This window comes from Pseudophryne corroboree, chromosome 6, assembly GCF_028390025.1.
Source record: "Pseudophryne corroboree isolate aPseCor3 chromosome 6, aPseCor3.hap2, whole genome shotgun sequence".
NCBI lineage: Eukaryota > Metazoa > Chordata > Amphibia > Anura > Myobatrachidae > Pseudophryne > Pseudophryne corroboree.
Genome location: NC_086449.1, coordinates 429,877,056 through 429,904,797, shown reverse-complemented (window position 1 = coordinate 429,904,797; position 27,742 = coordinate 429,877,056). Strand labels below are relative to the sequence as shown.

General features: G+C 44.6%; 1 protein-coding gene across 2 annotated transcripts in view; it reads left to right on the top strand.

Moving 5' to 3' along the window:
- The window catches only part of SYPL1 (synaptophysin like 1), a 166,622-nt gene that overhangs the window by 44,040 nt on the left and 94,840 nt on the right, over positions 1-27,742 (top strand). For both annotated transcript variants that reach the window (XM_063927046.1, XM_063927047.1), the window contains one exon: positions 24,210-24,337. In XM_063927046.1, the coding sequence (XP_063783116.1) occupies positions 24,210-24,337 (128 nt within the window). The remainder of the gene's footprint in view (positions 1-24,209; positions 24,338-27,742) is intronic.

The window sequence follows — 27,742 nt, the reverse complement described above, 5'->3', positions numbered from 1 at the left end:
TACAGCAGCTATTAAGGGAAAAACACTTATATAAGGTTATCCCTATATATATATAGCGCTCTGGTGTGTGCTGGCAAACTCTCCCTCTGTCCCCCCAAAGGGCTCGTGGGGTCCTGTCCTCTATCAGAGCATTCCCGGTGTGTGTGCTGTGTGTCTGTACGCTTGTGTCGACATGTATGAGGAGGAAAATGATGTGTAGGCGGAGCAGTTGCCTGTAATGGTGATGTCACCCCCTGGGGAGTCGACACCCGAATGGATGGTCGTATGGAAGGAATTACGTGATAATGTCAGCACTTTACAAAAGGCTGTCGACGAAATGAGGAGGCCGGCAAATCAGCTAGTGCCTGTCCAGGCGTCTCAGACAACGTCAGGGGCTCTAAAACGCCCTTTACCTCACGTCGACACAGACCCAGACACAGATACTGAGTCCAGTGTCGACGGTGAGGAGACAAACGTAATGTCCAGTAGGGCCACACGTTACATGATCACGGCAATGAAAGAGGCTTTGAACATTGCTGATACTACTAGTACCACAAAAAAGGGTATTATGTGGGGGGTGAAAAAACTACCCATAGTTTTTCCTGAATCAGAGGAATTAAATGATGTGTGTGATAAAGCGTGGGTTTCCCCCGATAAAAAAACTGCTAATTTCAAGTAAGTTTTTGGCATTATACCCTTTCCCGCCAGAGGTTAGGGCGTGTTGGGAAACACCCCCTAGGGTAGATAAGGCGCTCACACGCTTATCAAAGCAGGTGGCGTTACCGTCTCCTGATACGGCCGCCCTTAAGAAACCAGCTGATAGGAAGCTGGAAAGTATCCTAAAAAATATATACACACCTACTGGTGTTATATTGCGACCAGCAATCGCCTCAGCCTGGATGTGCAGTGCAGGAGTGGCTTGGTCGGATTCCCTGACTGAAAATATTGATACCCTGGATAGGGACAGTCTTTTATTGACTATAGAGCATTTAAAGGATGCATTACTATATATGCGAGATGCACAGAGGGATATTTGCACCCTGGCATCGAGAGTAAGCGCGCTGTCCATTTCTGCCAGAAGAAGCTTATGGACGCGACAGTGGTCAGGTGATGCGGACTCCAAACGGCATATGGAAGTTTTGCCGTATAAAGGGGAGGAGTTATTTGGGGTAGGCCTAACAGACCTGGTGGCCACGGCAACGGCTGGAAAATCCACCTTTTTACCCCAGGTGAATTCTCAGCAGAAAAAGACACCGTCTTTTCAGACTCCGTCCTTTCGTTTCCATAAGGGCAAGCGGGCGAAATTCCACTCATTTCTGCCCCGGGGCAGAGGAAGGGGAAAAAGACTGCAGCAAGCAGCCTTTTCCCAGGAGCAGAAGCCCTCCCCCGCTTCTGCCAAGTCTTCAGCATGACGCTGGGGCCTTACAGGCGGACTCGGGCACGGTGGGGGCCCGTCTCAAGAGTTTCAGCGCGCAGTGGGATCACTCGCAAGTGGACCCCTGGATCCTACAGGTAGTATCTCAGGGGTACAGATTGGAATTCGAAACGTCTCCCCCTCGCCGGTTCCTGAAGTCTGCTCTACCAACGTCTCCCTCCGACAGGGAGGCAGTATTGGAAGCCATTCACAAGCTGTATTCCCAGCAGGTGATAATCAAGGTACCCCTCCTACAACAGGGAAAGGGGTATTATTCCACGCTGTTTGTGGTACCGAAGCCGGACGGCTCGGTGAGACCGATTTTAAATCTGAAATCCTTGAACACTTACATAAAAAGGTTCAAATTCAAGATGGAGTCACTCAGAGCAGTGATAGCGAACCTGGAAGAAGGGGACTATATGGTGTCTCTGGACATCAAAGGTGCTTATCTCCACGTCCCAATCTACCCTTCTCACCAAGGGTACCTCAGGTTTGTAGTACAAAACTGTCATTATCAGTTTCAGACGCTGCCGTTTGGGTTGTCCACGGCACCTCGGGTCTTTACCAAGGTAATGGCCGAAATTATGATTCTTCTTCGAAGAAAAGGCGTCTTAATTATCCCTTACTTGGACGATCTCCTGATAAGGGCAAGGTCCAGGGAACAGTTAGAGGTCGGAGTAGCACTATCTCAGGTAGTGTTATGTCAGCACGGGTGAATTCTAAATATTCCAAAATCGCAGCTGATTCCAACGACACGTCTACTGTTCCTAGGAATGATTCTGGACACAGTCCAGAAAAAGGTGTTTCTCCCAGAGGAGAAGGCCAGGGAGTTATCCGAGCTAGTCGGGAACCTCCTAAAACCAGGCCAGGTGTCAGTGCACGAGGGTCTTGGGAAAAATGGTGGCTTCTTACGAAGCGATTCCATTCGGAAGATTCCATGCAAGAACGTTTCAGTGGGATCTTCTGGACAAATGGTCCGGATCGCATCTTCAGATGCATCAGCGGATAACCCTGTCGCCAAGGACAAGGGTGTCTCTTCTGTGGTGGCTGCAGAGTGCTCATCTACTAGAGGGACGCAGATTCGGCATTCAGGATTGGATCCTGGTGACCACGGATGCCAGCCTGAGAGGCTGGGGAGCAGTCACACAGGGAAGAAATTTCCAGGGTTTGTGGTCAAGCATGGAAACATCTCTTCATATAAACATTCTGGAACTAAGGGCCATTTACAATGCCCTAAGTCAAGCAAAACCCCTGCTTCAGGGTCAGGCGGTATTGATCCAATCGGACAACATCACGTCAGTCGCCCACGTAAACAGACAGGGCGGCACGAGAAGCAGGAGGGCAATGGCAGAAGCTGCAAGGATTCTTCGCTGGGCGGAAAATCATGTGATAGCACTGTCAGCAGTGTTCATTCCGGGAGTGGACAACTGGGAAGCGGACTTCCTCAGCAGACACGACCTCCACCCGGGAGAGTGGGGACTTCATCCAGAAGTCTTCCAAGAGATAGTCAACCGTTGGGAAAAACCAAAGGTGGACATGATGGCGTCCCGTCTCAACAAAAAACTAGACAGATATTGCGCCAGGTCAAGGGACCCTCAAGGAATAGCGGTGGACGCTCTGGTAACACCGTGGGTGTACCAGTCAGTGTATGTGTTCCCTCCTCTGCCTCTCATACCAAAAGTACTGAGAATCATAAGAAGAAGAAGAGGAGTAAGAACTATACTCGTGGTCCCGGATTGGCCAAGAAGGACTTGGTACCCGGAACTTCAAGAGATGCTCACGGAGGATCCGTGGCCTCTACCTCTAAGAAGGGACCTGCTCCAGCAAGGACCCTGTCTGTTCCAAGACTTACCGCGGCTGCATTTGACGGCATGGCGGTTGAACGCCGGATCCTGAAGGAAAAAGGCATTCCAGAAGAAGTCATCCCTACCCTGATCAAAGCCAGGAAGGATGTAACCGCAAAACATTATCACCGCATTTGGCGGAAATATGTTGCGTGGTGTGAGGCCAAAAAGGCCCCTACAGAGGAATTTCAACTGGGTCGCTTCCTACATTTCCTGCAAACAGGACTGTCTATGGGCCTAAAGTTAGGGTCCATTAAGGTTCAAATTTCGGTCCTGTCTATTTTCTTCCAAAAAGAACTGGCTTCAGTGCCTGAAGTTCAGACGTTTGTCAAAGGGGTACTGCATATACAGCCTCCTTTTTTGCCTCCGGTGGCACCTTGGGATCTCAATGTGGTTTTGGGGTTCCTAAAATCACATTGGTTTGAACCACTCACCACTGTGGAATTAAAATATCTCACATGGAAGGTGGTAATGCTGTTAGCCCTGGCTTCAGCCAGGCGGGTCTCAGAATTGGCAGCTTTATCATATAAAAGCCCTTACCTAATTTTTCATACGGACAGGGCAGAATTGAGGACTCGTCCTCAATTTCTCCCTAAGGTGGTTTCAGCGTTTCACGTTGTGGTGCCTGCGGCTACTAGGGACTTGGAGGACTCCAAGTTGCTGGATGTAGTCAGGGCCCTAAAAATATATATTTCCAGGACGGCTGGAGTCAGAAAATCTGACTCGCTGTTTATCTTGTATGCACCCAACAAGCTGGGTGCTCCTGCTTCTAAGCAGACTATTGCTCGCTGGATTTGTAATACAATTCAGTTTGCACATTCTGTGGCAGGCCTGCCACAGCCAAAATCTGTAAAAGCCCATTCCACAAGGAAGGTGGGCTCATCTTGGGCGGCTGCCCGAGGGGTCTCGGCTTTACAACTTTGCCGAGCAGCTACTTGGTCAGGGGCAAACACGTTTGCTAAATTCTACAAATTTGATACCCTGGCTGAGGAGGACCTGGAGTTCTCTCATTCGGTGCTGCAGAGTCATCCGCACTCTCCCGCCCGTTTGGGAGCTTTGGTATAATCCCCATGGTCCTTACGGAGTCCCAGCATCCACTAGGACGTCAGAAAATAAGATTTTACTCACCGGTAAATCTATTTCTCGTAGTCCGTAGTGGATGCTGGGCGCCCATCCCAAGTGCGGATTGTCTGCAATACTTGTATATAGTTATTGTTACAAAATTCGGGTTATTATTGTTGTGAGCCATCTTTTCAGAGGCTCCTTCATTTATCATACTGTTAACTGGGTTCAGATCACAAGTTGTACGGTGTGATTGGTGTGGCTGGTATGAGTCTTACCCGGGATTCAATATCCTTCCTTATTATGTACGCTCGTCCGGGCACAGTATCCTAACTGAGGCTTGGAGGAGGGTCATAGGGGGAGGAGCCAGTGCACACCAGCTAGTTCAAGCTTTTACTTTTGTGCCCAGTCTCCTGCGGAGCCGCTATTCCCCATGGTCCTTACGGAGTACCAGCATCCACTACGGACTACGAGAAATAGATTTACCGGTGAGTAAAATCTTATTTTTTCACTTGTTTGATCACCGTGTCTCCTGAAGACGGGGGCTTGCACCCCGAAACGTTGATAGTCTCACCTGAGAGAGTTCACCGCTTTACCAGAGTCTCCAGAGTGCCGCCTCTTCTTTCCAATGATATATAGATAGAGATAGAGATATTGTGACAAGAACACTGGGATAGTGTTTGAGGGCAGGTATGTTTGTCCCAGGTTCTTGTCTTACATGTTTTAGAAAATGTTAACTTCTAGGAAAAATGCTTTTGTTTTTTCAGAACCTTTTCAGTTTGCTGTTAAAGCTGGGTAAAGGCTCTGAGAGAGAGATAAGGCGAGTTCTAGACATTGGGCCCAGTTCGGGTCTTTGGCCTCACAGAGGGCTAATCAGGGTTTCAGCTGTGTAAGAGTGTTATAGGGCTGCTAGCCTGATTAGTATGGGCAGACTGCCTGGAAAGGCTGCAGGAGCTGTGTGAGAGAAACACGTTTTCTGATACAAGTGAGCTACACAGTATTTACTGGAGAACTCTGTTTTTTGTTTAGGGACAGTTAGGAATATCCTGTGTTTAGTTAGTGCCGGACAGGCAAGGTATTTTCTTTTGGTGTTTGTTTTATTTTCTGTTTCAATAAAACTGGCCAGTTGTACCAGAAACTGGACTTGTGGTGTTCCTCAGCTGCTGCATGCTGCCATATTCCCCAGGAAGAGGCGCCTTGCACCCCTACAGTGTTACAATATATATAGATAGATAGATATACAGATAGATAGATATACAGATAGATAGATAGATATACAGATAGATGGATGGATAGATATACAGATAGATGGATAGATATACAGATAGATAGATAGATATACAGATATATAATATATTCTCTATCTCCCTTATTTATTTATTTATTTATTTATTAATGCCGGCAGGGGGAGTGAGCGTAGCCTTGCGGATTCGGTGGCAACATGAGGTCGCCACGGGTTCTATTCGCACTCATGTACATCTCTTATCTCACCTGCTGGTGTCATTCTAATTCTGAGTGATCCTTAATAAACATGTCAGAAAATAATCAGTAACTGCAAGTACAGGTCTTTAGAGGAAAAACTTTGTCACTTAACTGACGATTTTTTAATTCACCAAAACCGGTCAGAAATTGTCCTTTTTTTTTTGTTTTTTTTTGTATTATTTTTTACTTATTTTTTTTGTAAATGTATTATGGCGTAAAAAGCTTCAAAACTATATTTAATTTTTTTCCCTTTGGTAAAATATTCTTAGGGCGTGTCTCGCACCACTCCGTGTCCATTAGCCCCCATTATAAAATATTTTTTTTGCCACCTCCTCATCCTTTTTTTTTTTTTTTTATTAGTATTTTTTTTTTTTATTATGTACATTTAAAAAAAAAAAAGCATTATTTTACACCCCCCTTCCCAGCAGATGCTGGGAACATGCTCCACTGCGGGGGCAACAGCGCTGACATCCTGGCGACTGCTGCACTCTGCAACCGCCGGGCACATACAGGGGGGAGCGGTGCTGACCTCCCGGCGGCTGCTGCTCAGTCTTTGTAGCCGCCAGGTGGGAGGGGGTGATGCCGGGCTTCCTGATCACTGTTACCACAGTGATCGGGACACACTAGAGAAGGAGCCATAAGCTCTATAGGGGCTGGGTGGTCCCTCTTACATTGCCAGTTGTGGGAAGAATCTCTTCCCACAGCAGAACAGTGGGCATTTCTGACCATGTCAGGGAAAGCCCAGTCTGGTGTGATGGCATCTGATGTGACCATGCCAGTTAAGTGGTTAAGGTGCATGCACATGGTGAGATTTTGGCTAACCCCGATTCTCACTATGCGACAGGGGCTAGGTCGGCATTGCAAGCACATAATGACTGTGCTTGTGATACTGACTGTGATTTTGGCTGTCAATTTTGACTATCTTTTCTATGAGAGAGACTATGCAGGCAAGTCAATTTTGACTATCTAGACTTGCGATGCCGACCGCACATCGGCATCGCAAGGTGACTTTCACCTTGCGATCTGCACTAACTTTTCTTACGATTTTGACTATATAGTCAAAATTGTTTGAAAATATCTCGCCTTGTTTACACACTATTAGTTTATCAATGTACCAGATAATATAAGCTGCTAGTATTTTACTGCAGTTATTACAATGTAACGATCTGTTTGGAATGATTTGGCAAACCTTAATAAGTTAGTAAATAGTTCACACTTACAAATGTAAAGTTACCAGTATAAAGTTGGTAAGGCTGTAAGCTTTGCTATTTGTATATAACCATTTTAGAATGATTTTTGTTAGCTTTGATGAGTTGCTATAAAATATCATTCATGCTGTTACAATAACAATCCTCATCGTTATTTGTAATATGTATTAGAGCACAATAATAGACACCCGTGGACCAGTTTTTAATCACAATCTTTATTTTTCACTTTAAATCTGTTTTCATCTTGCTGTTTCTCATAAGTATTTATAATATTATGATAGTATTTGTATCTAAAAAAAGACAAATCACTTCATATGCAGGAGTGTTTTGTAGTGATATAATAAATTATGTTATAATTTTCATTCCGTTGATGAACCAATATGGGTTTCTTTCTTCCTTACCTTTGGAATGTTTGCATGTTGAACCTTCATGGTAGCACCCCCTTATTTCATCTTTCAATATTTGGATATACTTAGGGGTATATGCAATTCCGGGCGAAATTGCGGCACTTTTTCGCCCGTTTTTAAATTCGACCGTCGAATTCCGGCAGGTGGGTGCCGGAATTCGACATATTCAATAAAAAACGAATTCGACAGTCCCGCTGTCGAAAAATGGCCGATTTGACGGATTTTGATTAGATTTTTAAAAATGTTGAAAAAACGGTAAAAAACCCGAAAAAGCATAACCAGCCTCGGGCTCTTTGAGCCGGTCCTGGTTGCCAAAATACGTGGGAAAAAATGACAGGGGATCCCCCGTATTTTAACAACCAGCACCGGGCTCTGCGCCTGGTCCTGGTGCAAAAAATATGGGGTACAAAAAGAGTAGGTGTCCCCTGTATTTTTTGTACCAGCATCGGGCTAAACTAGCTGGACAGATAATGCCACAGCCGGGGATCACTTTTATACAGCGCCCTGCGGCCGTGGAATTAAATACCCAACTAGTCACCCCTGGCCGGGAGACATGGCCAGAGTCGGCGTGTCAACATAGGTAAGTATGTGTGTCGGCATGTATTTAATAAAGTTATACTTTCACTGTGTCCTGTTTTTATTTGGGTATTTTTTTTTGCCATAGAACTACAGGTACCAGTGGGCCCGTTTCTCTCACCCCCCCCCCCCCAGCATGCTGGTACTTGTGGTTCTCCAAGTACCGGCCTGTTGGAGGCTTGCTGGGACTTGTAGTTCTTCTGCAAAAAAAAAATAAAAAAAAATTCTGTCCCCTGTCATTCCCCCCCCCCGTATTTTGGCAACCAGGACCGGCTCAAAGAGCCCGAGGCTGGTTATGCTTAGGAGGGGGGACCCCCACGCAATTTTTTTCCGTTTTTTTTTTTACTGTTTTTCCATTAAAAATATATATATTTTTAAAAATATATATAAATACTTGTGCCTCCTAAATAGACAAACCAAGTACCTAATCCCTTCTAATATAAATAGATATGCTATTACCAATAAAAAAAACTAAAAAAAACATGTTTTACATTTTTTTTTATTAGATTCCACCAGCAAAGTGTGGCGGATTGAAAATAACGAATTTACTGTCTAAAAGCACTGTTGTCGAATTTACAATCTTCAATTGAATATACTTTTGTCGAAATGCCGCATTTGTACCATTGCAGAAATGTCAAACTTGACAAATGTCGAATTTCAAAAAGTCGAATTTGGAATGGCCGTTTTTTTGACGAAAAGTACTGTATTGCATTGTCAAATTTTTTTGGGGGGGGCGGAAATGTCCCGTTTTTCAACATTTTCGTGAATTCGACCGCAATTGCATATACCCCTTAGTATAGTTAAGAAATCTAATTACGTTTGCAGGTGTTATATTTACTTGTGTTTTGATATATGGATATTCCAGTGCAGCAAATTCGTCTTCTTCTTTTTTTTATTTTTTATTTCCTTCTCCTCTTTAATACATTGGGTAAAGAACTACCTCCTCAGTAGTCCGTTCTTGGTCCAGTAACTCCTAATGATAAGGGACCTTTTTCTCCTGTCTATTATGAGCCTGCTGAAAGATCACTATAGTGACATTATTATTATCTATTTTATTTTTTTTATTATTATCCATTTATTATTATTATTCTTTATATGGTGCCACAAGGGATCTGCAGCGGCCAATTACAGAGTACATAAACAAAATAATCAGAACAGGAAAATAGTGACTTTTAGAGTTGAAGACAATATAGGACAAGTACAGGGTAAATTAACAGCTGCTATCGCAGATGACACTGACATAAGTATCAGTGTGGCAGAAACAGCTTGTTCGTGATCCATTCTTGCAGCTGTAATAACCAGAGTAGAATCAACAGTATCAATGGAGTGCAGCAGCAGAGTATATAATGAGCTTCTACACAACACAATACCGTAATAGCGAATACTGTGAGGGTTCCTGTTCCGGCTTTGATGGGGAAGGTAGTGTGAGGAGCGAGCTCCACAGCCGCAATACTATTTTGCAATTGCCACTAGCCGGCGTCCAAACACTGCACAGGATCCCCTGAAGTGTGCTGGTCGCTCCCTGAGCTGTTTGCAGTGTTACCTGACTTCTAACATGCCGGGAAACAAAATAAAGAGAAGGCAGAGCGGCGCAGGGAATCCAAGATGGCCACCGCAAGTGGGCTGCAAGCTCTGTCTGCTGCTCCTGCACATGAGGTGAGAACACCACAGGGCTCTGTGTCCCCTTTCAACAGCCCTAGAGACTCCCTGTTAGACCCTCTCTCCCAGCAGAGCTCATTACCTGTCACAGCTCCCAGCAGCAGCATCACTCAGTCTGCTCTGTGTGAAGCTCCCATTACAAATAGCATCATGGTGCAGGCAATAAAGGACGCTATACATCCCCTGCTTCAGGAACAGGCAGCCCACTTTGCCCAGGCTGTACAGCAGGTCAAGCTGCAAGTTCAACTGGAAACCTCAGTGGCCACTTTAGATAGCAGGATGGGAGTGCAATTTCAGGATATTCAGTCCTTGCAGTCTGTGACTTCTAGGCTACAAAAAGATAGTTTCCATATTGTATGTGGAACAAGCTTGACGATCCTGAGAATAGAACCTGGTGCAATAACCTCAAAGTGCTGGGAAATATCAGACGCTGTTAAAGGCCCGGCATTATATAATTTTTGGGAAAGTAACTCTTCCAACCCTGTTAAATATTGAAGCTATATGCTCCAATCTGGTTATAGAGAGGGTACATCGTATAGGACCCATCAAAGATCGGGCTAATCAACGCCCCAGCGTAGTTATATTTAGATGTCTAAACTACGCTCACAAAGATGCCATCTGGACGGCTTCTCGACGTATTCGGGATGTTATACGGGAAGAGCATACTTCCAAATTACTAATCTACCAAGACTACTCGGCCGAAGTTACCAAGGCAAGGAAGGCATTCTTGCCCATTTGCATGCAACTCGTTAAAGATGGGCGCAGATTTGCCCTCCTCTATCCGGCTAGACTCCGGATTTTTAAGGGGAACTCCTCCATTGACTTTACCCCTTCTGAGGATGCTGAGGCGCACTATCGAGATCAAGGGACCTCCTCTGTCTCCGCTGCCCACACAGACAAGGCGGTAGCAGAGAATGACTGACCTGTTTTGTGATCCTCCAGCTCTTTTTTTTTCCTTCATGTTCTGCAACTGTTTTGAAGTTCCTCATGCGTGAACATTTTGTTAGGACACAGCGTGGCCCAATCAGAATGTCTGCGTTTCTGGGTTCTACCTGATTTGGTGGCCAACTATCAGTATATTTGGCTACTAATGCACATTGCTCTAGCAGTCACTGCCTGCTTTCATATGTCGTAAATATGTGCCTTCAGAGTTAATGAGTCTGCTAACATGCCAATGTTTGATTCATTTATGAGAAGTGTTTTGGTTTTTTACTACGTGTGTATCCTCAGGATATTATAGGTTCTTTCCTTGGAAAATGCCGACTGTTATACGGGTTATAGTTTGGAAATTACTATTTTCACTGATAGTTGTATTTGTTTAATTGGAGTAATGTTTATGAGAGGCCGCTAACATACAAGATGTGTGTGTATACATTTTTTATATAGCTGTTATTATTGCGGAGGGCTAGGTACTCCCGTGTATTTTTTTCTTTATTTGAACTTCAAGATATCTGAAGTACCCTGGTTATGGGTACTTTTAAACTGGAAGGCTGTTTATATATTGAGGAAACGCTTCCCGGCGCCTCCATAATATTTTTTCTTTCTGTTCTTTTGATGGTTATAGTGTGTTTGTGTGAATCAGGTTTTTTTGCGCTTATCTATGTTCATTTCCCTTATGTGTCTTGTCTTGTGTACCCTTTTTTTTATGTTTTGTCTATGGACTTTTTCCAATTATTAGAGTGTATTGCAATGATAGGCTATATACCTGCCTGTTTTTTCTGCGTCTCTGCAGGTTCTCTGTTAAATTACCATTTTAACAATGGCTAGTATCACATTTGGTACCTGGAATGTAGGTGGCATCAATTCTACGGCAAAACGAAAAAAGATACTTCTGTTCTTGTCAAAAAAAGATTGATGTCCCCTACATTCAGGAATTGCACTTACTACCCGATGAAGTAGTAAAGCTGAACATGTTAGGCTGGATGGTTGTTGCGTCCTCATTTACGTCTAAGGCCATAGGGGGCGTTATTCTTATACGTCAAAACATAGCTGTTGTAATTAATTCTGGTCATACTGACCCCCAGGGACAGTATGTTATAGCTGATGTCACGATCACCACGTCCAGGTTCATGCTATGCAATTTGTACGCCCCAGATACTTACAGTAGGCATTTTTTTTTTTACAAATTTCTAACGAACTGCTTGGTATCACTGAGGCCCCAGTGATTTATGGGGGAGATTTTAATGTGGTCGCACCTGGATAGAAGCTCCTCCCGTGCCTCACTTCCCCACTCTCCACGCTTAGGTTTCATATATTTGCTCCCAATTGAAACTTATAGATGTACAGTATGGCGAGCTTGTTACACGGTAGAAAAAGATTACACCTGTTTGTCTGCTGCCCTTGTCAAGAATGGACTTTCTTACCTTTTTTCTAACGTTATAGATTGTAAAATAGAGGATATCCGCTTATCTGATCATGCACCCTGTTGGATGAAGCTTGCAATTAATGTTGATAAAGGAAAGTCTTGGCATTTTCCATCACATTTAGCGACCTCATTGAAGTTTCGCAACATGCTGTACGCTGCATGGATAGAATATAAGCATAATAATCTGTCCTGTGAAATTGACAACCCAGCACTGTTTTGGCAAGCATCCAAGACAGTGCTGAGAGGTGTTATGATATCCTATTCCAAGAAAAGAGACAAAGAGTTGAATGTCCACTATTTAGAGATGCTAGCTGCTCTTACCCAGTCTTTCCAGATTAAAAAAATAAATAAACCACCTCCTGCCGCTAGGGCGGAATACATGAAACAAAAGGTGATGTTTGATAATGTAATGTGCCAGATGGAAGCTAAGTACACTTTTTCCAAAGATTGTAGAATTTATAGGTATGGGAATAAGGTTGGTTCTATTTCGGAGTGGGAGAAGGGACCTTCTGATGTATCTAGGGGAGCAGACACGTCATCAGGGGGAGGAGCTACGAGCGAACAGGGTACCCGAAAAGTACCCTTGCGGGCTCGCTTCGCTCGCCACGCTTCGGGCACGGTGGCTCGCTCCGCTCCACTTCGCTCGCCACCTAATTACTAAATGTAATAGTTGGTGGCGTAGATAGTAAAGGAACTATCCCGCTGGCCTAGCTCCTCCCCCCTTTTGTCGTGTCTCCTTCCCCTGACTGAAAAGGTCCCTTAGCCCACTTGATTCTAGCATCTACCCTTACCTGAGATGTCTGATTCACAAGGTGAAGGCTTGCTGGCCCCGTTTACAGTAGAGGAGGTATCCAAGACTATTCAGGGACTCAAGACATGTAAAGTTCCTGGCCCGGATAGCCTTGCTAATGAATATTATAAAATTTTGTCCCTTAGGATTTGTGAACCTTTGGTTCAAATGTAGAATCTTTTTCTTAAGGGTGAAACTCTATCTCTGCATCTTAATTATGCGGTAATTGAAGTGCTTCCGAAGCCTGGGTGGTACCATACTCTACCTAGCTCATATCGTCCTATATCTTTAGTAAGTTCGGATTATAAAATTCTAACAACTTTTATATCTGACAGGCTTAATATATAATACCCAGCGTTGTTCAAAATGATCAGACTAGTTTTATATGGGGCAGACAGTTCATCGGTAATATTAGAAAGGTATTGGCAGTCATGCAGGTCCTGAAATCCTCAGGGGCACAGGATACCAATGTACTTCTCTCCTTCGACGCCGAAAAGGCCTTTGATCTTGTTACATGGGATAATTTGTTTGAGACTTTGCAGAGGTTTGGAGCCCCTGAGGATTTTGTCTCTTATCAAAAGATTATATTTAGCCCCGTCAACACAAGTATAGGGTAACTGCAACCTGTCTCCCCCCTTTTATGTTCCAAAGGTGTACACAACAGAGATGCCTCCTTTCCTCCCTTCTTTTCGCAATGGCGATAGAGCCACCAGCGGTAGCTTAACGCAGCTCCCCTTTCTTTTCAAGATATCTATAGGTAATGTTACAGTTAAACTGGCACTATATGCCGATAATATGCTTTTGTTCATATCTAACCCTCAGTCTCTATCTGTGCAATAGTGTCTCTAATTGAAACCTTTGGGTCTTTTGCGGGATATCCGATAAAGATCACCAAATCTGAATTACTCCCATGGTCAGGAGATGTTACTATGTTTTCGACTCACCCCGTTTTATCCAGATTCCAAGTAGCTTGTGGCCACCTTAAATACCTGGGAATACGTGTACCTCTGTCTTTGTCTGATTTATATTCTGTCAACTTTGGTCCTGGCTTCTATGGCCAAATTATTACAAGATTGGGAAATTCTCCCTTTATCATTAATGGGAAGGGCTGAGGTCATCAGTGGAATATTTATTATTGATGCTCCCGCGCACTCTCATGAAAAAGGATATACAATGTGTAAACAAAATTTCAAGAAATTTCTCTGGGCCGGTAAGAAACCAAGAATATCCTATTCTAGTCTTCAGTTACTTAAGGTGTGTACACACGGTACGATTTTTTCTTCCGATTCTGACTATATAGTCAGAATCGGAAGAAAAGATAGTGCAGATCGCAAGGTGACAGTCACCTTGCGATCCCGATCCGATGCCGATGCGCGGCCCCGCGCGGTCGGCATCGGACGAAAAAATAGGCTGTGCAGGCAAGTCAATCTTGACTATCTCTATAGAAGAGATAGTCAGGATTGACATCGCACATAGCCAGCATCGCAAGCACACTCATTATGTGCTTGCGATACTGGCTAAGTGCCGACCCGGCCCCCTGTCGCACGGTGAGAATCGGATAAGTCCGAATCTCACCGTGTGTATGCACCCTTAGAGAGGAGGGAGGCTTGGGTATCCCTGATGTGACAATATTCAGTAGAGCAGCAATGTTTAGATACATTATGGACTTACTTTGGGGCAGATCCATATTTATTAATTATAAACTGGAAATAGCAGTGTTACATCCATACTCCTCGGAAACAACTTCCACCTGGGATGATGTCAGATATCCTTTTTGCCCAACCTTTATAGAGCATGGCACTCTTCTCATACTAACTTGCAAAGCAACCCAGGCGTTTCTGCTTATGACACCTTTTGGGGAAACATGTTTCAGTCAAGGTCTTGACACCGTGCACTTTCTTGGGCTGGAGAGATAAAGGAATAACAGCTGTAAAGGATGTTTTTGATCCTGGGAGCAAAGCTTTACTTTCATTCTCCGAACTGCAGTTAAAATAAGGGATCCCACATAATAACTTTCTCTAACGTCTTAGAGGATGCTGGTTCTCCGTAAGGACCATGGGGAATAGACGGGCTCCGCAGGAGACATGGGCACTTTAAGAAAGACTTCAGACTGGGTGTGCACTGGCTCCTCCCTCTATGCCCCTCCTCCAGACCTCAGTTTTAGACTGTGCCCAGAGGAAGATGGGTGCACTGCAGGGAGTTCTCCTGAGTTTCCTGCTAAGAAAGCGTTTGGTTAGGTTTTTTTCTTATTTTCAGGGAGCCCTGCTGGCAATAGACTCCCTGCATCGAGGGACTGAGGAGAGAGGAGCAGACTTACTTAAATGATAGGCTCTGCTTCTCGGCTACTGGACACCATTAGCTCCAGAGGGAGTGGAACACAGGTTCGTCCTGGGCGTTCATCCCAGAGCCGCGCCGCCGTTCTCCTCACAGAGCCGGAAGAAAGAAGACTACTGAGGCGGCAGAAGCTCTCGGGTGCTTCACTGAGGTAACGCACAGCACTGCAGCTGTGCGTCATTGCTCCCATACACCTCACACACTCCGGTCACTGTAAGGGTGCAGGGCGCAGGGGGGGCGCCCTGGGCTGCACTAGAATACCTCTCCTATGGCAAATTACTATATACATGTACAGGTGGGCACTGTACATGTATATTATAGCCCCTGCCATATTTTATTAAGTTTGAGTGGGACAGAAGCCCGCCGCTGAGGGGAAGCTCCCCGGACTCTCCACTGCTTGACACACGGTGAAAGAGGGTTTTAAAGTAGAGGGGGGGGGCACATAATTGTCGATTTATACATTACAGCAGCGCTACTGGGTAAACGTGTTTTTCTCTGGGGTCATATAGCGCTGGGGTGTGTGCTGGCATACTCTCTCTCTGTCTCTCCAAAGGGCCTAAAGGGGAACCTGTCTTCAGAAAAGAGTTTCCCTATGTCAGGTCGCCGTCGACAACGCTGACAACGGGCTGGATGGATATGTGGAATGTCTTGAATGCTAATGTAAATTTATTGCATAAGAGATTAGACAAGACTGAGGCTAGGGATCAGTCAGGTAGTCAGACCATGCCTGTCCCAGTGGCACCGGGACCTTCTGGGTCTCAGAAACGCACATTATCCCAGATCACTGACACAGATACCGACACGGATTCAGATTCCAGTGTCGACTATGAGGATTCAAAATTACAGCCAAAAGTGGCAAAAGGTATTCGTTACATGATCATTGCTATTAAAGAGGTTTTGCATATTGCTGAGGAACCCCCTGTCCCTGACACGAGGGTACACGTGTATAAAGAGAAAAAGCTTGAGATCTCCTTTCCGGCCTCATTTGAGCTAAGCGAATTGTGCAAAAAGGCTTGGGAATCTCCAGACAGGAGACTACAAGTTCCCAAAAGGATTCTTATGGCGTATCCCTTCTCACAAAAGGACAGGATACAATGGGAATCTTCGCCTAAAGTAGACAAGGCATTGACACGCTTATCCAAGAAGGTGTCACTGCCTTCCCAGGATACTGCTACCCTCAAGGATCCTGCGGACCGTAAGCAGGAAGTTACCATGAAGTATATTTACACACATTCTGGTACTATTGTTAGGCCGGCTATGGCATCGGCCTGGGTTTGTAGTGCTGTTGCAGCGTGGACAGATTCCTTGTCTACGGAGATTGAGACCCTAGATAAGGATACCATTCTAATGACCCTAGAGCATTTCAAGGATGCTGCGTTATATATGAGGGATGCTCAAAGAGACATTTGTTTACTAAGCTCCAGAATAAATTCTATGTCTATTTCTGCTAGGCGACTCTTATGGACCCGACAGTGGACGGGGGATGCCGACTCAAAGCGGCATATGGAGTCGTTGCCTTACAAGGGGGAGGAGTTGTTTGGAGAAGGCCTCTCTGACCTTGTCTCTACTGCTGCGGCTAGTAAATCGAATTTTTTACCTTATGTTCCCCCACAACATACTAAGAAGGCACCTCATTACCAAATGCAGTCCTTTCGTTCAAATGAAAGCAAAAAGGTACGGGGATCGTCCTTTCTTGCCAGAGGTAAAGGCAGTTCCCAGGAGCAGACTTCCCTGGGGGGGGCCATATCAAGTGGGGGCACGTCTTCGATTTTTCAGCCACGTCTGGGTTCACTCACAGGTGGATCCCTGTGCAATAGAGATTGTTTCTCAGGGATACAGGCTGGAATTCAAAGAGATGCCTCCTCGCCGGTTTTTCAAACCGGCTCTGCCAGCTTCTCCGTCAGAAAGGGAGCTAGTGTTAACTGCAATTCAAAAATTGTACCTGCAACAGGTGATAGTCAAGGTTCCTCTTCTCCAGCAAGGAAAGGGGTATTACTCAACCCTGTTTGTGTTTCCGAAACAGGACGGTTCGGTTAGACCCATTTTGAATCTGAAATCCCTGAACCTGTACTTGAAAAAGTTCAAGTTCAAGATGGAATCGCTCAAAGCGGTCATCGCCAGCCTGGAGGGGGGTAATTGGATGGTTTCCCTGGACATAAAGGATGCTTACCTTCATGATCCTCAGGGGCTTATATTTTGAACGTAGAGCTTCTCTACCTGACAATGAAAACGGAGTTATAAAATGTATGAGGAAATCGGATGCATATATCTCTAGTCTAGGAACTACGGTACAAACCCATATCTATAAATTATTTGAAACCACGGAGTGGTTTCTTTACAAGCAACTGGATAACACTTCATAACTGTCATGGATAGATAGCGTAATTTGTCACCTACAGAGGCGGAATTATGGATTACTAAAACTAGATATGAGGTGGAATAGAATATAATCATTGAATTAGATGTAGAGAGCAGGAATTTCTGGTTATGTCCTGTCTTGTCTTGCGCTGCGCTTATCGCTTTTTAAGAAACTACCTCAGAAGAAGCGTCCAATAATGCTATACTTTATAAAAATACTATTGTACCACAATACCTGACTTATCTTCTGTGGTTGGTGTTTCCAGTCTTTGGGGTAAATTTACTAAGATGGGAGTTCTATTTAAGATGGGATGTTGCTAATAGCAACCAATCAGATTCTACTCCTTTATCTAGCACCGTCTAGAAGATAGTACCTGGATTCTGATTGGTTGCTATGGGCAACATCCTATATAGACATCTTAAATAGAACTCCCATCTTAGTAAATTTACTCCTTTGTGTGTGTATGCGTTTTGTCTTGTCTCCCCTTTCCCTAAAATGCATTTTTGTGCTTGTTCTTGGCAGACATGTTGTTATGGGTATTATTTTACATGATGGTAAATAAGGTTTTGATTTTTGTTTGGTGCTTGACTGTTCTGGATAAAAAAATATAAGTAATTAGAATGATGCCATCCCTGTTAGACACTGAATGATATTGAAACATGTATATTTGCATGTGATGTTTTGCCTATGTTTTACAAGAAAAGTCTGGAAAATTATGTGAAAATCGATAAAATTTGTTTATTTAAAAAAAACAAAAAGCTAATACAGGTTGAGTATCCCTTATCCAAAATGCTTGGGACCAGAGGTATTTTGGATATCGGATTTTTCCATATTTTGGAATAATTGCATACCATAATGAGATATCATGGTGATGGGACCTAAATCTAAGCACATAATGCATTTATGTTACATATACACCTTATACACACAGCCTGGAACTCATTTTAGCCAGTATTTTTTATAACATTGTGCATTAAGCAGTGTGTCTACATTCACACAATTCATTTATGTTTCATATACACCTATACACAGCCTGAAGGTCCTTTAATACAATATTATTAATAACTTTGTATTAAACAAAGTTTGTGTACATTAAGCCATCAAAAAACAAAGGTTTCACAATCTCACTCAAAGTCCATATTTCTGAATATTTGGATATGGGATACTCAACCTGTACCGTACTTCCTCTTCCTGTATTGTTCCATCCAGGCCAGCCCATTATTGAAAATAATTGGCATTATCTAGCCTGAAAGCACAAATATCTGACCGTGTGTACAGAGACACTATATCAGCGATACTATTTGGAATTGAACGGATCGGTTGGAACAAAACAATTATTAGGTATTATGTGCAGCGTATATCGACCGTATTCAGGATGGTTTTGGTCGATCTGCATTTGTCTAGTTGTTGGCACCAGTTGCCAATATCTTATGAGGTCTGGCTATTAATACCAAGGCTGTGGACCATATTCGGTAAGCAGCATCTGCAATCCTTTCAGTAGCATGCTGGGGGCTACCCAGCATGCTAACAGTCAACCACCCACTGCGATCACGCTCTAATTGCGATTGCAACGCAATTGAGCTTGGTTGCAGAAGCTATGGAAGCCTCCTGGCTGAGCTGGCAGGAGTCCTGCCGCCATTTCTTCCATCGGATCAGCTGTGCACAACGACACGCAGCTTCCCCCAAAACGCTGTTTCACGGGCAGACTGCATTAACTGCGCTCGGAAGACTGGACCTGCGCGCGGGTCCCGTAGCATTGCCTTTGCGATGTGACCTGGATTAGGCCCTGTGTTTCTAAATAATAAACCATACTACGTGAGTTAAAAGGGAGTGGGGAAACATTTTGAACTTGTACTATCCCAAAACAGTTTTGCAAGTTACACCCGTCTCGCACAGATACTTTGCTATCGCATAGCTTTCGCAGATGTTGAGTTTTTTCCCCATGTGTAGTAAAAATGCTTAGTACAAAAGTAGAGCAGCGTTACATTTTTAGTTAAATTGAACAAAACGCCTACTGAAGCTTTCCGTATGCTAACACAGACCACCGGACAGATTGTACATCACAGGATGTGTGTTTGAGTGCCACAAAAGATTTAGTGACGGTCATGAGGATGTCGAAGTTGATGAACGTCCCGGAACGCTTTGCACATCAAAAGCAAATGAAAATGTGGTGCATCCGAGTGATGCCAAAAATGGGAAACATCGACAAAGAAGCGGTTAGGCAAGTTTTACATCAAGATGTTAATATGACAAAAGTTTATGCTAACATGAATCCGAGGCTTCTCACTGCCAAGCAGAAAGAAAATCGAAAGCAAATTTTACAGACATTTTGGAACAAATTCAAGCATATTCACATTTTTTAGATTATTACCTGTGATGAAACATGGATCTTCCAGTGTGATCCTAAGACAAAATGCCAGTCGCTGCACTGGAAAACGCCATAATTACCAAATTCTAAGCCATGCCAATTGTTTTCTGTGATATCCAGGCAGACTAGGTACCAGAAGGGTAGCAGTGAATCAACATTTGTGCAAAAATGTTCTAGAAAATTTGCATGAAAGAATCAGAAGAAAGAGGCCAGAATTGTGGGAAAGGGGTTTTATCCTCCATCAGGACAACGCACTAGCCCACACAGCTCTCTCTCTGTGAAGGAGTTTTTCGCTGAGAAACAGATTGCATACTCGCAGGACCTACAGCTTGCGACTTCCTTATTTTCCCTAATGTCAGATCTGTTCTCAAGGGAACCTGTTTTGCATCGGTTATTGATATAAAGAACAATGCAACGCAGCTGTTAAGACAGCTAACAAATAATGAGCTACAGCACGGCTTTGACCAATGAGAAATAAGAATGTACATAGAAGGGGAATGGAGTTAAAATGTACTTAAATGTAAATAATAGCATCAGTCTTGTTATTTAATTGCCACACCTCATAATGTATACCCATCATAAATCGCCAAAGAGATCTCTCATTATTCAATTTAAACAAAAAGTGTCGAACTGAAGAGCCAAAATCGTATTTTAAAGGCCCCCATCTCAGCAATGACTTGCATCCATTTTTCCTGCAATATGGCTGGGAGCTTCTCCGAAGCCCTGCGATTTGCAACTTGAGTGTATTTTTAGTTTATTTTTAATCTTACATGTGATTTATCTCATGCGATCCAACGTTATTAAACCTATGTCCATGCAATTGAGATAAATATAAGTCAGCCCATGTGATTTGTTATACAAGGCACATGGTAACGCGCCTCACATTGCAATTGCACGAAAAGTACATGCAATGTGACACTTTTCATGCATACTGTCTCACTATTTCGTCTCAATTGCATAAAAACAGGCAATATCGCACTAGTGGATGGGGGCCTGCATGGTATTGTTTTCAATGGCTCTGGAGGCAAGTAACTGCACAGTAAATTGCAAGTGAACAGAATGTAAATATTGCTTGCAATTGAGTGCGATTCTTTTTTATTTATTTTTTCCAGATCCTGTCTAAGGGCAATGCATTTTAATAGGTGCCCTAAGCTAATGTTATGTGCAGGCAGGTATTTTTCTACTCCATCGCATACATTACATATTGTAGTGTAGTCAAAATTATGTGTAGTTCAAATCACATACCATTTAGTCCAAATCGCACGGCACACATTGAATAGGCTCAAATTGCACCTAGCACAGATCTCATCGTGTGTGGGCACCGTAAGGAACAATACATAGTGATCGTGCCAGGCAAAATAAATTGTGGGTCCCAGGGACCCATTACGTTAAAAAATTGGGGTCCTATTCCACTGTTTCTGGGTCCCATCACATATTATAGGGGAGAGGCAGGGAGAAGCTGGTTAGAGCTGGAGGTAGAGGCAAGGAGAAGTTAGGGTACAGTTGGGGGTAAGGGCATTCAGTGCTGGGGGTAGAAAGGGGGTAAATGCAGACAGCAGTTGGGATTGTGCTGAGGGGCAAGGAAGGGGCTAGGGGCAGGCAGTTCTGGGGCTAGTGAGGGGTTAAGGATAGATGATAGCTGGGGTATTACTGGTGGGCAAGGAGGTGGTTTGGGGCAGGCAGTATTAGGGGTAAGGAGGGGGTAAAGGTGGAAAGCAGCTGGAACAAGGATGGATTTAGAGGCAGGCAGTACTGGGATTAGGGAAGGGTAGATAGTACTGGGGGTCAGGAGGAGGAAAGGGTGTAATAACACTTAGAATATGCTGCAATCCTAGCTCACCGCTGTGTCACCACAGCCAAACACTGCACCCTTACTAAATAGACACACTGTAATCACCGTGCCCCCACTACAGACACACACTGCAACAACTGCTGTTGTGGCACTACAGCTACACACTACCTTCTCTGTACTTTCTCTGCTCTTTTTGCAACAATGTCCTGGTTGCAGTGGCCCCTCACCTTGCGGATGGCTGCCTCCGGTGGTCTTAGCCTGTTGGTGGTCCCCCAGAAGCAAATTTAGGGTTTAGGCCACCCCTACGCATAACATTATTGTCCGCCACCCCCCGCCAATAATTATAATTGTTTTGCCTCTAGTAATATAACAAGATCATTTAGTATGTGGCCCATTACTTACATACATCCTTTATATATGCAGTATTTACATTTCAAAAAGGATAAAATCTAATCAGGACTGCCAGTGTCCTCAGATTGAAACAGAGAATTTGATGGTAGATAGAGAACCACTTTGCCCATCAGCCAATTAACCTACCAGTATATTTTTGGAGTGCGAGAGGAAACCCACACAAGTACGGGAAGAATATACAAAGTGGAAAACATACAAAGTACACACAGTTAGGGTATTGGTGGGAATTAAACCCAGGACCTCTGTGCTGTAAGGCAGTAATGCTGACCATTACCCCAGCCATAAGCCTTCATCTATGAGACTCATGACAATTTTGCAGGCACTGCAGTTCAGCATACCTAAGAGCATGGGTGGGCAAATATTTCAGCTGGGGGGACATTTGGCAGGTATTCGTAAACAGTGAAGAGACGCAAATGGTGGATTGGACATAAATGCCAGGATATTGAATAAAGAGACCATTCCCCCTCCTACGATTGTCAACGTATCAATGTTTTTATCACATATTGATCTGGATAAAAACATTGAAATGTTTATACTCATAGAAGGAGAAATTTTATCTTTATTCAATCTCTAAATTAAATTCATATTCCACATTATACCACTGGGCAAAAAGGTAGAATTACAGCTTTTCTCCATACATACTCTGCTGTCTGCAATGTCCACAAGCTGTTCTCCCTCCAGCTCATAGCTCTTTGCCCTCTGCTCACAGCTTGCACTGGCACCTTACATTACAATTTGAAAGTAGATTCTCACCCAGCTGAGGCTCTCTCTGCACTTGGTTGCTGGCTGCTCAGCTTGTCTCCACCCCCACAACAGAGTGCTGTGTTCAGCTGTTTGGATCCCAGCAGCACAGGCTGTCGAGATCTGTAGTTTATGTGCAACCACTGCGGAGTCGGACCAATAAACAAACAGTTCAATGCCAGAAAACTGGCTGGACCAAGTGCCTTGCGGGCCACATGCTGCCCACAGTCAGAATTTGCCCAGCCCTGCTATAGAGCCACCCATCAGTGACCTGTGTCTCGGTAGGCTTAGCCGCCTCTTTCTGCCACAATGGTGTCACTGTGCAGGCTCCGCTGGTCAGTCCGTATCCGATGCCTCAGAGTGTGAACAGGTGGTCTGCAACGAGTAGGCGGCTCAGATGGCTCTCTACTCCCAGCTTCCCTCCGCTGGTATCACATAGTAGTGCGGTATCTGGAGAACTGTGGGGGCAGCGCCGAGACCACGGGAATCTGTATTCCAGCAGCTTGCCGCTGGAGAAAATAGGAGTGGGCGGATGGAGGCAGAACGCTTTAATCACTGAGCGCGGCTCCCTGCTGACAGCATATGTACTTTTTCCAGAAAGATGGGTCCCTGGGAAGCGCTCCACAGGGATTGGCTACATGTTTAATGAATGACTCCTCCCTTGCCCGACTGCTGCTCCTCCACTTTTATAGTCCACTGCAGTTGAGCTAGGGAGACATCAATTATTAAACCTGTAACCAATCCCAGTGCAGCGCTTCCCCAGGGACCCACCCATCTTGAAAAAGTGAGTCACTGGTCCTTAATATTGGGTAAAATACGTGATATTGCGCGTTTTTGCGATCACTGACTTATCTGCTAACTATTGTTTAACTACAGATGAAGCCACGCTGATCGTGGCTCCGTCTGTGCCTAGGCGCGCCTAGGACTCAGAGTCTCCGACTGGGCGCATGTGACGGAGACGCGCGCCATTCACTTGAATCGCGTACCCGGACAGAGACGCTCTGAATGAGAGCATCTCTGTGCACTCCCAGCGTGACTAGGCGGACGGATTGCCCAGTCATGCCAGGAGTGCTAGTTTGCGATGGAGCCGCCTCAGATGAGTGCTGCTCCATCTGTAGTATGAATGAAATACATTCTGTTAATACCACTGACAGTAAAGCTGGATACACACTATAAGATTATCTGCTCACTGTTTCTGGTTGGAAAGAAAATCTGGTAGTGTGTGGGAGCAAATGACATTCAGATAATCAAATGGATTTTATCAATTTGTCTGGCAATTTTTGTCTGTTTTCCAGTGTTCAATTGTCATTTGCTCCCATAAGTTTCTGAATATTATTAATTCATTTGATCAACTTATTACAATGCAGGTATTGTCATGTTTGTATAACATCAGTCTGGTTTTTTCTTTTCTTTTTTAGATTTTTTCAATCTTCTCGTTTGCTACATGTGGTGGTTATTCTGGAACTACTAGTATGATTGTGTCCTGTGAGGATAAAAAGTTAGCTGAAAATCATACCATTGAAGCTACATTTATGTACCCTTTTAGGTAAGTGTAACAAGTCCATGTCTTCAATATTTTGATCAGGTTTAATAAATATATTACTGTGCTAATTAGAATTGCAACAGCAGGTCAGGTGTCATAGGATGTTGAAATATAGTACAGGTTGAGTATCCCTTATCCAAAATGCTTGGGAGCAGAAGTAATTTGGATATCAGATTTTTCTCTTACATCCTAGAGGATACTGGGGTTCCATTTAGTACCATGGGGGTATAGACGGGTCCACTAGGAGCCATGGGCACTTTAAGAATTTGATCGTATGGGCTGGCTCCTACCTCTGTGCCGCTCCTACCGGACTCGGTATAGAAACTGTGCCCGAGGAGACGGACATCTTCGAGAGAAGGATTTAACACAGATAGTGGCGAGATTCATACCAGCTCACACATACAAGGCACATCAAGCGAACTAGCTTGAAAAACTCAGCAACTGCTGAAACAACACTTACCAAGTAACAATGCTGTACATAACTAAACAAAGTTGTACTGAACCAGATAACGGCTGCAGTAAAACGAAGCACTGGGCGAGCGCCCAGCATCCTCTACGGACTACGAGAAAAGGATTTACCGGTAGGTAACCAAAATCCTACCAGACTCAGTTCAGAAAATGTGCCCGGAGGAGCTCAAGCTTATGGATGCTCCTGAAGAGTTTTTTGCATTTATTTTGTATGTTTGTTATTTTCAGGCAGGGCTTCTAACCGGGGCAGATTGCGTTTCCAGAGACAGTACACAGCTGCGTCTCTGTACACAGTGCCCACACTGGTAAAAACAGCCTTAAAACTGTGTTCTCTTCATTTTAAGCACCAGATTCAGCAGCTCACCAGTGCCATTTTCCTTCTGCAGTGGACACAGATGCTGACTGACAGGGGCGCGCAGCTCTTCCAGTGTGACTCCAGATTACCTCAGCGGTGCCAGGTCATAGCAGGGGTAAAGCGATTATTAGTGTACTTAATCCCCTATCAGAGTACTTAGTCTGCGACCCGGTTAAGCTTGGCATTAGCGATAAGGGCGCGTTGGGGTCTGGCTCCAAATTACTCTGTCTCCCTAAAGGGCTCTTTGTGGGTTAATTGTGCTTAACCTTTTTCCTGTGTGTGTGTGTGCTGTCACATTTACATTATGTCAGGCAAAAAGTGTGTTTCTTGTACAGCGGAGTGTTCCTCTTCACCAGGGGGCTCACTACTGGGTACTCGGGGCAGTGCACCTTCCCAGAATAGTGGGGCTGAACCGGAATGGGTTAATTCCATCAAGTGAATGATCTCAAATGTTTCTACAAAGCTATCCCGCAATGAGAAAGAGACACAATACTTAAGACAGACTGTGGATGAGTTGATGAATAGAGACTCAGTCCCCAAACCAGCGTCTTAATCCCCTCCTATTTGTCCTCAATGAAACGATCACTAGCCCATATCCTGCAGTCTGACGCTGAGAGTTCAGACATGGAGGAGGGTGGGGGGGATGCTACTCTATCACAAGGAACATAGAGGTTATCAGAGATGTTCTGCAAATTCCTGATAATGTGTCAGAGGAGTGTGAGTAATCTTTTTTACATTAAAATAAGAAGTCCTCGGTCACTTTTCCTCGGTTAAAGGAATTGAATACCCTGTTTGAAGGACCGTGGGTTAATCCTGATAAAAAATTTCAAATCCCTAAAAGGTTGCTCTCCTCTTTTCATTTTCCTCTGCAGGATAAGAAAAAATGGGAAAATCCACCGATAGTGGACGTTTTAGTCTCTAGGCTGTCACGTAAAATGTTATTGCCTGTCCCTGGTGCAGCCTTCCTAAAAGATACGGCTGATCGTAAAATTGAGACTACACTCAAATCATTGTACACAGCTGCTGGGGTGGCCCATAGACCCACTATTGCATGTGTGTGGATCACAAAAGCCATTGCTAAATGGTCAGGTAACCTAATTGAGGGGTAAGATTCCTTGTCTAGGGGGGATGTTTTACTCCTGCAGCATATACAGGACTCTACGAACTTTATGGTGGAAGCCATAAAAGAGTTTGGTTTGCTTGATGCACGCACCACCGCTATGGCAGTGTCGGCACACCTGACAGATTCTTCAAATCAGGCTTACCAGCTTCACAAGAGGCAAGTATAACTTTACAGTAGGCCATCCAAAAACTGGTACAGACTCAAGTCATTGTTCCAGTTCCACCTCCTCTACACAACAAGGGGTATTATTCCAACTTGTTTGTAGTACCGAAACCGGACGATTCGGTACGTCCAATTCTGAACCTCAAGTCCTTGGACCCGTTCTTAAGAGTTCAAGGTGGAGTCTCGGGTCTGGAGGAAGGGGAATTCCTTGTTTCTCTGGATATCAAGGATGCGTACCATCACATTCCGATCTGGCCACCTCACCAAGCTTATCTACGGTTTGCACTACAGGACTGTCACTATCCGTTCCAGGCCCTGCCATTTGGTCTTTCCACGGCACCGAGGGTGTTCACCAAAGTGATGGCAGAAATTATGTTTATACTCCACAAGCAGGGAGGGAACATAATTCCGTACCTGGACTATCTTCTGATATAGGCGCCATCCATGGAGAGGTTGCTGGACAGCATCGGTCTCTCAACCAAATTTCTCTAACGTCCTAGTGGATGCTGGGCACTCCGTAAGGACCATGGGGAATAGACTGGCTCCGCAGGAGACAGGGCACTTTAAGAAAGAATTTGGATACTGGTGTGCTCTGGCTCCTCCCTCTGTCCCTCCTCCAGACCTCAGTTTGAATCTGTGCCCGGACGAGCTGGGTGCTACTTAGTGAGCTCTCCTGAGCTTGCTAAAAAGAAAGTATTTTGCTAGGTTTTTTTTTTATTTTCAGAGATCTGCTAGCAACACTCTCTGCTACGTGGGACTGAGGGGAGAGAAGCAGCCCTACTCACTGTAGATAGGTCCTGCTTCTTAGGCTACTGGACACCATTAGCTCCAGAGGGATCGTACACAGGATCGCACCCTTGGTCGTCCGATCCCGGAGCCGCGCCGCCGTCCCCCTCACAGAGCCGGAAGAGAGAAGCCTGTGACAGAAGCAAGAAGACTTCGAAATCGACGGCAGAAGACTCCAGTCTTCATATGAGGTAGCACACAGCACTGCAGCTGTGCGCCATTGCTGCCACACGAAACCCACATACTCCGGTCACTGGGGGGGGGGGGGCCCTGGGCAGCAATTAGAGACCTCTTGGCAAAAGTGGGCATATATACAGTTGGGCACTGTATATATGCATGGGCCCCCGCCATATTTTTACACAAAATCGTGGGACAGAAGCCCGCCGAAGAGGGGGCCGGGCTTCTTCCTCAGCACTCACCAGCGCCATTTTCTCTCCACAGCTCCGCTGAGCGGAAGCTCCCCGGGCTCTCCCCTGTAGAAGAGGGTAAAAAGAGAGGAGCGGCACATAAATTT